We start from the raw sequence: 12,831 nt of genomic DNA, 5'->3' as shown, positions 1-12,831 counted from the left end.
TGAGAAGGGGTAGAGAAAAAGAGCAGAAGCAGCACGGGGGGGGGGGGGCGAGATAGGAAAAAAACTTTGATGGTCAATGGTGAGAGGGATGTTGAGGCAGGGAGTCCAGAGAAGGAGGAGGAGAAGGCAAGGGGAGTACACACCAACCACGCACATGCCAGCGCCAGAAGACTCCCCCAGGGCACCTTTGGATACGTCTGCTTAGAGGGGCATTTGTGCTTTGTGAAGAAAGGGGGGGGGGGGGAAGCAGGCACTGCCTCTCACTAGGAAAGGGGGTTTCTGCGAGGGATTGAAAAGCCACTCCAAGTAAGCAACGCCTCTGAATCTTGCACTGGAAGGGTGGTAGAGGGTCACTTTCCGCTGGGGGAAACAGGCTGGCTTCCTTCTTGTGCTGCAGTGGCAAAAGCCAAGTGTTGCATGCATGAAGCAGCAGGTTGCAGCCCTCCAGTCAGAGGAGAAGCCCAGCAAGAGGATGCCATCTCATTACTCAGGCTGTGCATGGAGCAAGAGGGATGGTAGGGCTGCTTCAGATTATGTGGGTAGGGAAACTCAGAGGGGAAAAAACAGCAGCTCACTTTGGAGAGGATTTGGAACATGCCAGCCCCGAACCACCTGCATCACACTCTTTTTAAGTCGGGTCTCACCTGCCCAGGTCCTGGAGAAGGACAGAGCATGACGGAGTCAGCAGGCATGTTCTGGCAGCTGGCCCTGGCAGCTAGGGCTCCAGGTAAGTACAGAGGCAAACCCCCAGCAGGGCCAAATGCTAGCCAGGCCGAGGCTGAAATGGGGTCAGCAAGCAGGCCCACTTCCTGGAAGCAGGCAATAACAAGCTTGATGGCTGCAGGCCACCCAAAGCCCAGGAGGACAAGTTGGACCCAAACCCAGAGCAGGAATGAGGCAGACATCAGTGAGATAGAAGAGAAACAAGGAGGCGGGGACACAATGGGGAAGGGAGCTGGGGGAGGATAAAAGGAGCAATGAGGTCGTGGAGGAGATCCTGAAGTGCCTGCCTGTTCTAGAAAGGACCCTGCAGGCGGTGGCAGAGGAGGAGAAGGAAGAGGAGGAGTAAACTCCCGTGCACCCTATTTTGAGACCTCTATATTTTCTCCTAAGGGCACAGCCAACAATGATGGAGGGAAGCCTCAGAGAAGGAAGCAGGAGACAGCCAGTTGTTCATGGGCTGTATACAAGCCCTGCAGGGGCTGTTTGACACCTCTGCACTAGGGAGTAAACAGGAATACTCCTAGTTCGACTGAAAAATATCATTTGCAAACTAGGGCTCTGTACAAATGCAGTTACTTCAAAACATATCCATGATTTCTTTGTCATACTTATTTTGCCTTTCCTATGACTGTTTTCTCAGCCTCTTGACAGGCACTCGACAAGATCTGAGTGACAGTGGTTTATCAAACTATCTGATGCTCTTTATAAAGGGACTACTGAAGCCCACTGACCTTCTGTTTATTTCACAGAAAATCACCTCTCAAAATACCTACTCCAATTTAATCCAGACCTTGCTAGATTTTATATGCATTCCTATCTGTAAATCTGCAGGTTAAAACATTACCTCTCTAACACCATTGAATTACGTCTTATAATGGAAAACTGGTAATGATTCTACTCAGTTATGAGGTCCTAAAACAGCTAGAACTGGGCTAAATGTGGACATTAACAGTAGGAAGAGAACATATTTGGGAAACAAGAATACTCGACTTTTGCATATTATCCCACCAGATTCCAAAGCTAGAGCTTCTCCACAGGCCTATTGTCATGGGTATGGCCAGAAATAGAGGAGACAAAAAATAAGGTGAAGGCTGATGGTGCAAAAGCAAGTAATTTTTTTTATTACTCAGTTAAAATGCCCAAAGAATTCCCTACACATTTCACCAACAAGCTTCACCAGGGGACTCTAAATAATGGCATAGTTAAAATTATCAAAGGTCAAAAATCCAGGTTGAAAAATATCAATCACATACAAAATGGCAAGAGCTTCTCTTGTCTTTGAGATTGCATGAGGAAAAGAAACTCCCTGTAAATAAGAGATAAGATAATGCTGTCCAGCATCCAACAGGTTTTGGCTCAAAATTAAAAGAGTTTTTTTCTGTACCTAAATGAATGTTATAAACCTGTTTTGCAGTAATTCTTCAAAAGGAGTACAAAATCAGCAGCAAATTGCCACTGGAAGGATTCTACTATATTCTGGTATTTAGTTGATGTAATCTCTCTCTATTTTTTTAAACAGTAACTGATACAATTCTAGAGACAAATTTAACTCTTTAGGTGTCAGAGTCTGGAGTCTAACAATCCAATTTGCTTCTTTTTTCAGTACGTTAATTTCTGCCCAGCCCCCCCAATCAGAGGGACCATGATTATTTTCAATAAAGTATTTAGCCAATGAGGCACTTGTTCTTTTCAATTTAATATTACTTTTATGTTCTGCTATGCATGTTCTTAAATTTCTAGTTGTTCCCCAACATAAAGTTTATTAGAGGGGCATTGGATACACACACACACAACCTGTGTAGAGTGAAATCCTTTAGTGGCCCCGTTCACACGTAGCATTTGCTGTGGGAGAGTGATGATTGAATGGCAGATTTTCCGGGCATGATCACACTGCAACATCTGGGAAGTGGAGCGCACCCGTGGCCAACCCATGGCGTACCGCTGAAAATGCGCGATAAAAAACTACCTGTTTGAAGGTACTAGCAATCAGTTTGCCATGGGCTGCCTCTGGAATCCCTCGGTGTGATCACACCGGCCGCGGCTTTTCCCTCCGGCCCCTCGTTGAGGTGCAGGCGCAAAGGAACCATGGCATGCTGCCAACACTTGGGATCGCATTCTGGCAGCTCTAATTACGGTGGTGCAAATAGCCCCGCCTCCCCCCCCATGTTATCCGACCCGTGTGACCGGGGCCAGTATGTATTTTTTTCTTATCTAAGGGGTTAATAAAGTATTTCATATTACATGTTAACTTACAACAATTACACTTTTCACAGGCAAAATGTCCCTGAAGAGGATTAGAACTATTTCTTGACTAACACATTTATGGATGTTACTATGAACTAGATGTTCCCTCAGATTCTTAGTTCTCCTAAAAGCAATAATAGATTTTTTTAAATCACATAAAGGAATATTCTCTAGCAAATACCAGTTTTTATAGATTCTCTTTTTTACACCCATACTTATATTTTTATAAGAAAGACTGCATATCATCCAATCACATGCAGTTTTCCCCTTGTTCATGAGTAATTTCTTTCTATCTGATGCCAAGGCTTTTTGATAAGACTCCAGTATGGATTGATTAACCACTTTATTACATGGTAAAGATATGTTTGTGTTTCAGGAACGATGGTCGAGAGTATATGAATGGTTTAAAAAAATGAACACTGTTAGACTCAATGTAATTTGTACTGATATTAATGGCTGTATATTTTGGAAAAACTAAAATAAATCATTAAAAATAAGATGAGTTAGTCAAGAATACGTGCCCTTATCAAGTGGTATAGTTAGCTATTGTTAGATGATCTTAAAATCCTATAAATAGGGGAAGTTGTATTGATTGATTGAAAGCTTCTTCTCAGACAGGGTTCCTTGCATGTGACCTGCTTACTTTTGGGGTAAGAAACTCTTATGGACTCATGTAATTGACCTCCTATAAGTATCTATGTAGATTTAGTCTATGTTAAGAATGCAATGATTATGCTTTAATAAACAAGCTTAGATGGTAAACAGAGATTCTCTAATAGTATTTACTTGTGTACTATACCCAGAATGAACCTTTAGTGTTACTGAGGTATAGGAGGTAAATGATCTGGTATAGGAAAGCTAACTAGATGTCTTGGGTTTCTTAAGTGTACACTTATACCTGAATCAGGCCTGAATAGAGTAATCCAGAACAAAACAATGGAACCAGCTGAAGGTTTTTTCTCTTCAGTGGGGCAAAGTCTTCCATATTGGTTAGGTCACGTCTCTTCCAGCTCCAGGCAGGGCTATGCAAATTTTTGCGAGTCTCCGGTCTTTTCTGCACTTGGATCTCATCCCTGGTTATATCAGAGTTCAACTCGCAACACAACACCTTGCATTTATCCCTGGTTATAACAGCATCTGTTTATCCCGGGACAAGTGTGGGGCAAAACCAGGGTGACCTAAATGTAATGTGGAAACAAAAAATACCCCAAGATAGTTACAGGGGTGAACTCGAGTGTAGTGTAGAATGTAAAAATACCCCGAGATAATTACAGGGGTGAACTCGTGATGCTTCCTCAGATTATAACTGATCTATTCTGTAGTGCTTTAAAAAGGTTGAGAACCTAGACCACATAGCAGCTCTGCACATTTCTTCCACTGAGTTCTTTGTAGAAAAATCTGCAGAGGACGCAGCAGATCAGGTAGAATGCGCCGTAACATTCTTGGGCGCACCCAGAGCCTCATATGCCTTTGTGATACACATCCTGACCCTGTGGCCTTCAAGACCTTCTTGTCCAGCTTTGGATTGCAGTGAGAGAGACAAACAAGAAGTCTGTAAGTCTAAAATTCTTTGTGCTGTCCAGATAGGTATGCAGAGCTCTGCGGGCATCCACCTTATGCCATGCCTTTTTCTTAGGATGCACCAGCTTTAGGCAGAAGGACGGTAACACTAACTGCTGGTTTACGTGGTAAGTGGAGTTCACGTTTGGCACAAAGGAAGAATCTGTTCTTAATATCACTGAGTCCTTGTGAAAAACACACAACTCCTTCCTCACTGACAAGGATGCTAACTCTGAGACCCTTCTTGCCAATGTAATTGCCACCAAGAAGGCCACCTTCCATGACAAGGACCTCAGTGCCACTGACTTCAGGGGTTCCAATGGTGGTTTGTAACACCCTAGAAAGACTCCAAGTTGGAAACATGAGTCTGACCGGTGGTGCTGTGTCACACCCTTGAGGAAATGTCTCACATACTTGTTAGATGACAAACCTTTCAACCTGTCCTGTCCTAGGACTGCAGATAGTGCCACTACCAGTCTTCTTAGCATGTTAGGCCTAACTCTTGCTTCCACCCATCATGCAGGAACAACACCACATGCTTATAAGATGGTCTCAATGGGTTCACTCTTTTGGAGATTGCCCAACCTCTAAAAGTTTTCCAGGTATGGCCATAGATGCACCTTGTGGCTGATCTCCTAGTTTGGACCATGGTATCTATAATATCTGAAAGGAAACCAGCCTTCTCTAAGTCCATGTGCTCAATCTCCAGGCTGTCAGCTGTAGCCAAATTGGGTCAGGGTGACAAACTGGTCCCTGCATTAGCAGACTTTGAACAACTGGAAGTCTCCAAGGAGGAGACACAGATATTTGTACCAGGTCTGAGAACCAGGTCCTCCTGGGCCAAAAGGGCACTATGAAGATCACTTCCGCATCTACCTTTTTAATTTTGTTGATGAGTCTGTTTATCAGGACTGCTGGAGGAAAGGCATAAAGAAGCCCTCTTGACCATGGATACCACAGGGCCTCCTCGGCCTCTGCTCTGGGATCGTACAATCTCATTAGAAACTTGCGAACCTGGTTGTTGGCTCGAGATGCTAGTAAGTCCATGACTGGGACTCCAAACTGAGCTGTCACCTGCTGAAACACACTCCAATTCAGGCTCCATTCTCCAGGGTCAACATCCCTTCTGCTCAGCCAATCTGCTTCCAAATTGGATGAACCCTTCAGATATTCTGCTCTGATGTTGGCTAGATGCTTCTCCGCCCAGTAGAACAGAAGCTTGGACTCCTTGGACAGTGACCTCGACCTCATTCCCCCTTGTCAGTTGACATGTGCCTTGGCAGGCACGTTGTTGGTGTGCGCCAATACACTTTTGTCTGTTAGGAGATGGGAAAACTTCATGCGTGCAAGTCTGATCACCCATAGTTCCAGCCAGTTTATGCTGTGGGTTAACTCCCCTGAACTCCACTTGCCTTGAGCTACCTGCCCCAGGCAATGAACTCCCCAAACTCTTGCGCTGGCATCAGTTGTCAGAACTAGATGATGTGACCAGAGGAAACTCACATCCTTTGCTAGGTTTGAGATGAACTTCCACTATGCCAGATACTTTTTAAAGGTCTTGCTTAGCCTGACCCGCCTCTGTTTCTTTTTCCTTATGTCCCTATGGTAGAGGAGTAGTGTCCACTGCAGAGGTCTGGCATGGAACCTGGCCCAAGTGATTAGGTCTATCATAGAGATCAGGAGTCTTAGGCCTGTTGCTAGATCCATGAGATCCACTGAACTCACTCGGTGGATTTGTTTCACTCCCTTTATAATCTTTCCCTGTTTTTCTCTTGGCAGGAACATCTTGGCTAGCTTCATTTGTATCCTGGCCCCCAAGTGGATCAAACACCTGGAAGGATTTAGATGGCTCTTTTGCATGTTAATAAAAAAGCAGTGTGCTTGAAGCACTTCCATTGTAATCTCAGTATTTCTGACCGTTGTCACCAGATCCCCTGCCCTGATCAGGAAATCATCTACATATGGATAGATATGAATTCCCTGTTGATGTAAGCTTGCAACTAACATAACCAGTACTTTGGTAAAGTCTCGCAGGGAAGATGAAAGGCCAAAGGGGAGAGCCTTCTGTTGGAAGTGCTGCCCCTGAAAGGAAAATGGAGAAATTGTCTTAACCAACTGTGTATTGAGATATGCAAATAAACCTCCCTGAGGTCCAGAGATGTCAGGAAGTCGTCCTGTTGTATGATCAGAATAGATCAAAGTGATTCCACGAGTTCATCCAACTCAGAAACTGAACTTGGGGGAGGTGTATGCAATCCTTGATGGATTAATTTCTCACTACTTCTGGAGGCCTGTCTCTCTCCTGCTGAGAGAGACCTCTCATCCTCTAGTGCAGGGGTGGCCAAACTGCAGCTCAGGAGCCACATGCAGCTCTTTCAGACATATTGTGTGGCTCCCAGTAGGGCTGCTGGGGAAGCGTAGGGAAGGCATGCCTCCCCAATCTTCCCTTCCCCATCTGGGTAATGTTCCCCTCCCTGGGTAGGCTTGAAGTGGGGGGAAACAAAGAAAGCAACTTTAAATGCATTCACAAAGCCCCTCCCCCCTGCCAGTCAGCTTGGAGAAGGCATTTGTCTCTTTAAATCCCTTTCCCAAGACAAGCTGGCTGGTGTAGGGGGGCGGGGGTTTGAGAACACATTTAAAGTTAGTTCCTTTCTTTCCACCTCTCCCTTCCTCACCTACCTTTCCCATTTATTTGCTTCCTTTCCATCTCTCTCTCTCTTCCCATTCCTTCCTCCATCTTCCATTGATTTGTTTTCTTTTCACCTTTCTCTCTCTCTTTCTCCCTTCCTTCCTTCCTTTCTCTCTCTCTTCCTTCCTTCCTCTGCCTCCCCATCTAGTTGCTTTCTTTGTTTCTGTTTCTCTCCTTTCTTTCTTTCCACCTCTTTCATTTTTTCCACCTTACTCTTCCTTCCTCCCCTCTCCCTCCCCATCTGTTTGTTTTCTTTGTTTTTCTCTCTTTCCCCTCCCCCATGTATTTGCTTTCTTTCCACCTTTCTTTCACTTTCTCCCTTCCTTCCTTTCTCTCCCTTCCTTCCCCCCCTCTCCAGCTATTTGCTTTTTTTGTTTCTCTCTCTCTTTCTTTTTTCCACCTCTTTCATTCTTTCTTTTCACCTCTCTCTTCTTCTCTCTCTTAGACAAATAAATATCATTATCAATATCTGTTTTTACTCCTTTTGTTTTTATTTTTGGCAGTTTTATTTAATGTTAATAAAAAGCAAATCTGCATATTCTCCAATAAAATGTGTGTGTAATATTTGTTCATGTCTTGTGGCTCTCAAACACCTGACGTTTATTTTATGTGGCTCTTACATTAAGCAAGTTTGGCCACCCCTGCTCTAATGCCTCAGAAAATTGCCTAGAGGTATACTTTGCTTGGCCTCTAACTCTTTTGGCCAGTGGAGGAGGCAGTGATGAGGTTCCCGAAGAGGAGGATGACCCATGTAGGGAGGGAGAAGGATTGCCTCTACTGGAGTGAGTTCTTTTCTGCTCCTTGCCCTTCCTGCTCTCCCCAGCCCATTTGCTAGTGACTGCCAAGATCCAGGCAGTAGCCAGGGTCCCAAACATCTGCAGGCCCATCTGGTTCTCCTGCAGCAACATCATAGAAGGTGGAAAGGCCCAGGGCAGCCTATAAGCCTGTAGCATCCAATCCGGGGGTGCACTAAAAATGCAGGGGGAATGGTGCGGCCGCAATGTTTGTCACCGTCTGGTCATTGCTCTACTGGCAACAGGCTGCTTGGAGAGGCCCTTGCATCACCAAACTCTCCCCCATCCTAACACTTACTCTGGGGTCTAGATTGTGGATCAAAGCAAAATCACTGTCCTGCCAAGGGGCGTGTCTCTCACCATCTGAAGTCTCCTGCAATGTTCCTGCTTGCCCCAAAGCTTCCAAGCTGCCTAGAAAGGAGCCATCCCACACCGTGTCCGCCAGCCCAGCCATAACATGCTACCTACCACTGGAGGCCTCCAGTGTTGCTAGGGAGGAGGCTGCAACCAGACCAGAAGGTTCAGGTCCTTCAGGCTTCATGGCGACCTATGCCTGAAGTTTCAGGTGGGAGGGGCCTCTCCCTCAGAGAATCTTCTTTTGTGTCCCTACAGGGACCACTTTCGTTGCTCCCGAAGGAGTCAGAGATCTCTCCTCATCCATCCTGAACAGTGAGTAATCCAAACAAAGTTTGAGTCCAAGGTTGATCTTAACAATATTTCCAAGTAGTAGAGCTAGGCTGGAAACCTCCTGCCAGAGCTGCAGGGCTATTCAACCTGGAGGGTCGGCCTTGATCTTGCCAGTAAGAGATTCGCAAAAACCTGCAAAACCCTGCCTGGAGCTGGAAGTGGCATGACCTAAACAATCTGGATGACTTCCTCCACCGAAGGAGAACACTATGTCTAGGTGTTCTCATCTAAACAGAGCACTAATTCACGTACTACTTGGGATGATCACATAACGGAGGAGGGGCCTCTCTCCACCAAGCAGAAGACACATAAGCGTCTGACCACGAAGAGGGCATATTTCTATAATTTCTCTGCCATCCTTTCTTCAGCTTTGGGGAGTATGGAGAAATAAATATCATTTGTTATTTGCCATAGGTGAGTCACATGCTACAATGCACCAGCTTCCAGTACCTTGGTACCATGTTAGAGTAGCCTGCACTCCCTGTGACAGCACCAGTGTCTCAATCCCCTAATGAAGAGCAGAGACAATCCCAGATAGGACTGCTGTCTCTGTCACACTTGTAACGTGAAATACATTCCACCCACGGGATGACTTACTACACAATTAAAGTTAATTAAAAAAGGCCTCCAGTTACAGCAATCACAAAGGAAATAGGAAGGAGGGCTAATTAAAAGAGTAAGATGCTGCAAACATGCCTATAGCCAATTCAAAGAGAATATCAAAAACAGATAAGTCAGGCCAGCAGAGCAAAGCTGAATTTGATTCATGTTATTAATCACTGGAATTAAATGCTACAGTTCCTATATCAGAAATAATTTTTAAAAATTGTTCATTCCAAAATTGACATACAGATTATAGCCTTTAATTATATATATTACACGGGTCACGCTGGGGATCTGCTGTACCGAATAAAAAAGGATTACACAAATTTACGATAGCCACTGTTGTGAACATGGTCCTGTGATTCAAGACAATTAGAACTTCTAGAAAACAAGAAGAAAAAGCAAGCAAAAAAGCAAGAGGAAAATCCTGGTCTTCATGTTGAGACAATTTATAAACAAGTGTGACTATAAACAAATTATTATTTATTATTACTGAAGTAAATTAATTAGGAAATGCTTTACAATAATGGTACCTTCAAGAACAGAGAATTGTGAGGAGAGTAATTGAGAGGGTCATATTTTTTACAATGTGAACCATGTTGTTGTTCAGTCCGACTTCTTGTGACCTCATACTCCTTGTTAAACACCTTAACAGCAGGATCAAGGCATACATTTTTTACTGACATGATGTTTAATTTACTTACTTCTTTTTAAAATGGTTTGTCCTCTAATGAAAAGGCAATATTGTATTAGTGCACACTAGATCAGAAATTGGTGGGCACTGCTGAATTTCTGTAGAGAATGCTGGACTAGATGGGCCGTGGTTTAGACCAACAAGGCCTTTCTTAGACAACAGGATATACTCAACATAACAGTAACACAGATCAGTTTTGTCTCAACTATTAAGGGATGAGTGTACTTTGCTGATTCTAGTAAAAGAAGTACACTACCAAGTACAATACCAAAAACAGTCCACTCCTCCTGTACATCATCTAAACTCAGCTTTAATCTTATATCTCAGTAACATTTGTCTTAGTTTTATTCAAGGTATAAGCTTTCATGTGCATGCACACTTCTTCAGATACAATGAAATGGGAATTACCAGTCCATACATATACGCAGAAGAAGGTAAGCAGTAAATTAGCATACAGCATAATGAAGATGTTTAACAAATTCAAGGACCAAACAGGAAAAACAAGCTTAGTTAATATGGTTACCATTTGTTTGGTTTGAATACGGGTAGGGGCACAGTGAAGAAAATATGTCAAAATTGGAGGCTGATGGGCAAATGTATTCTTAACTGTGGAATGGTGAGAGTAATTAACTGAGACCCTGCCATTACATTCCATCCATCTCCTCTCAAGCATGGAGGTAACCTTACAGCATCTTCTTTGAAGTGGGACCATTGGCTGTGTAGACTTATCTCCCCTGTCCCCAGACCAGAGAAATACATTCCAATCTACCATTCTAAATAAAATTACATTCTATTATTCTAATTTATTATTCCAAATAAGAAATAAAATAAAGAGGACATATGACCCCTCTGGGGGATTGGTAAGAATACAGATGTAAGGGCTGAATGAGGTTAGCATATGTAGTAAGATAAGAAACCAATATCCCTGTTAAGTCCTGGGGATTCCATTGTTCTCAGTGTTGTAATAACTTGCAAATCAGCAATTTCCCTTTCTAGTCTGTTCCTGAAGTTCCTTAGTAATAAAACAGCTACTTTGAGGTCACCCATTGAATCTTCTGGAAGGTTGAAGTGTTTTCCTTCAGGCTTCTCAGTCTTGTGATTCTTGATGCCAGATTTGTGTCTATTTATCTTTTGGCATAGGGTTCAACCTGTTTGCCCTATGTAGAGAACCAAAGGGCATTGTTGACATTTAATAGCATATACAATGTTAGACGATGAGCATGTGAATAAGCCTGAGATGGTTTAGTTGATGTTGTTAGGTTAGAAATGTATTTCTCTGGTGTGGGGACAGAGGAGATAACTCTACACAGCCAACTGTCCCACTTTAAAGAAGAAGATGCTATAAGGGTGCCTCCGTGCTTGAGAAGGATGGAGCGTAATGGCAGGGTCTCAGTTAATTAGTCTCAGCATTCTATAATTAAGGATACCTTTGCCCATCAACCTCCAATTTTGACATATTTCTTTCCTTCACTATATTTTCCCCTGGAATTAAAACTAAACAAATGGTAACCATATAAACTAACCTTGTCATTCCTGTTTGGTTCCTGAATCTGTTAAATATCTTCATTATGCTGTATGCTAATTTACTGCTCACCCTCTACCTATATGCCTGGACTGGTGATTTCCATTTCATTGTATCTGAAGAAGTCTGCATACACATGAAAGCTTATACCTTGAATAAAATTTTGTTGGTCTTAAAGGTGCCGCTGGAGTCAAAATTTTGTTCTGCTGCTTCAGACCAACACAGCTACCCACCAGAATTTGTCTTCTTAGTTACATTAGATTAGATAAAATCAGATGTACATTAAGTAGGTATACACAGAAACCTTGTGGAAATAGAGAGAAGATCCAGATGAGATGATCCCACAGCCTTCTTCTGGTTTTACAATCTCTCCACCAATTACTTCCTGCCATTCTGTGGCAAAACTGTTTGGACTCTCAAAATCAGACATTACAGTTGAAGGAAGATGATTTTCTGGGTGACATTCATTGCCTTGGTATCCAGAATCACACCTGCAAGAAACATAAAACCCCCCACCAGGTGCTCAAACACATGTCTGCATTTGAAGAAATAAGCATACCAGCATGCCTGTTCAATCCAAACATGGAATTTCTGAATATACATAACTAGATATATGTTACTTGCTCCACATACTGAGAGGAGGACACAAAGAGGTGACTTCTAGGATGGCAGCAACCCCCCCAGTGGTATGGCCACAGGTGCAATTGGTCATTCACTCCAAGGTAAGGCCCTTCGTCACTTCAAACTGAAGTATCCACCTGGCCAAGGTCCCTGCATCTGGGTTGATCCTGCTGTGTACGTGGAACTTGGAGAAGATTGACCACTGTACACTTCAAGGTGAAATGTACTCTTGGCACAGCAGTGATATTTCCAGTGCAGAAAGAGGGAGGCATCTTGCGACTACTGTGCAGTGAGGTTGTGGTCAATATTATTACCCATGATGTAACCCTGTTCATGTTGGATCTGTAGTGCATTATTCAAACCACTTTCTTTGAAGAAGTTTAATCACAGTAGGACCACTACAAAGTAAGCAGCCAGAAAAATCTCATAAACGTGGTATTTCATGTGGGAAAACTGAAGCTTGCATTAAGGTAATACAGACTGAACCTTTCCCAAAACACTCTAAATGCAGCAATCATATTATGAAGAATGGAAGCAGCCTGTTCCACTATGGTTCCGTTACAGACTTTACTTTCTTTTCTTCTTCCAAATTTGCCAATCATGCAATACATCATTGTGAGGCCAGTCTAAACAATGGGCTACTATTCTTAGCATTAAGATAATACTTATTTCTATTTTTGCCTTTGCCCTGACT

General features: G+C 43.3%; 1 protein-coding gene across 1 annotated transcript in view; it reads right to left on the bottom strand.

The window, feature by feature from the left end:
* The window catches only part of RELN (reelin), a 585,476-nt gene that overhangs the window by 177,442 nt on the left and 395,203 nt on the right, over nucleotides 1-12,831 (bottom strand). Inside the window, exon 25 of the mRNA XM_015415052.1 lies at nucleotides 11,821-12,007. Within this exon, the coding sequence (XP_015270538.1) occupies nucleotides 11,821-12,007 (187 nt within the window). The remainder of the gene's footprint in view (nucleotides 1-11,820; nucleotides 12,008-12,831) is intronic.

This window comes from Gekko japonicus, unplaced genomic scaffold, assembly GCF_001447785.1.
Source record: "Gekko japonicus isolate JY-2015 unplaced genomic scaffold, Gekko_japonicus_V1.1 scaffold5, whole genome shotgun sequence".
Classification (NCBI taxonomy): Eukaryota; Metazoa; Chordata; class Lepidosauria; order Squamata; family Gekkonidae; genus Gekko; species Gekko japonicus.
The sequence above is the reverse complement of the archived record's forward strand: the minus strand, read 5'-3'. Positions and strand labels throughout refer to the sequence as shown.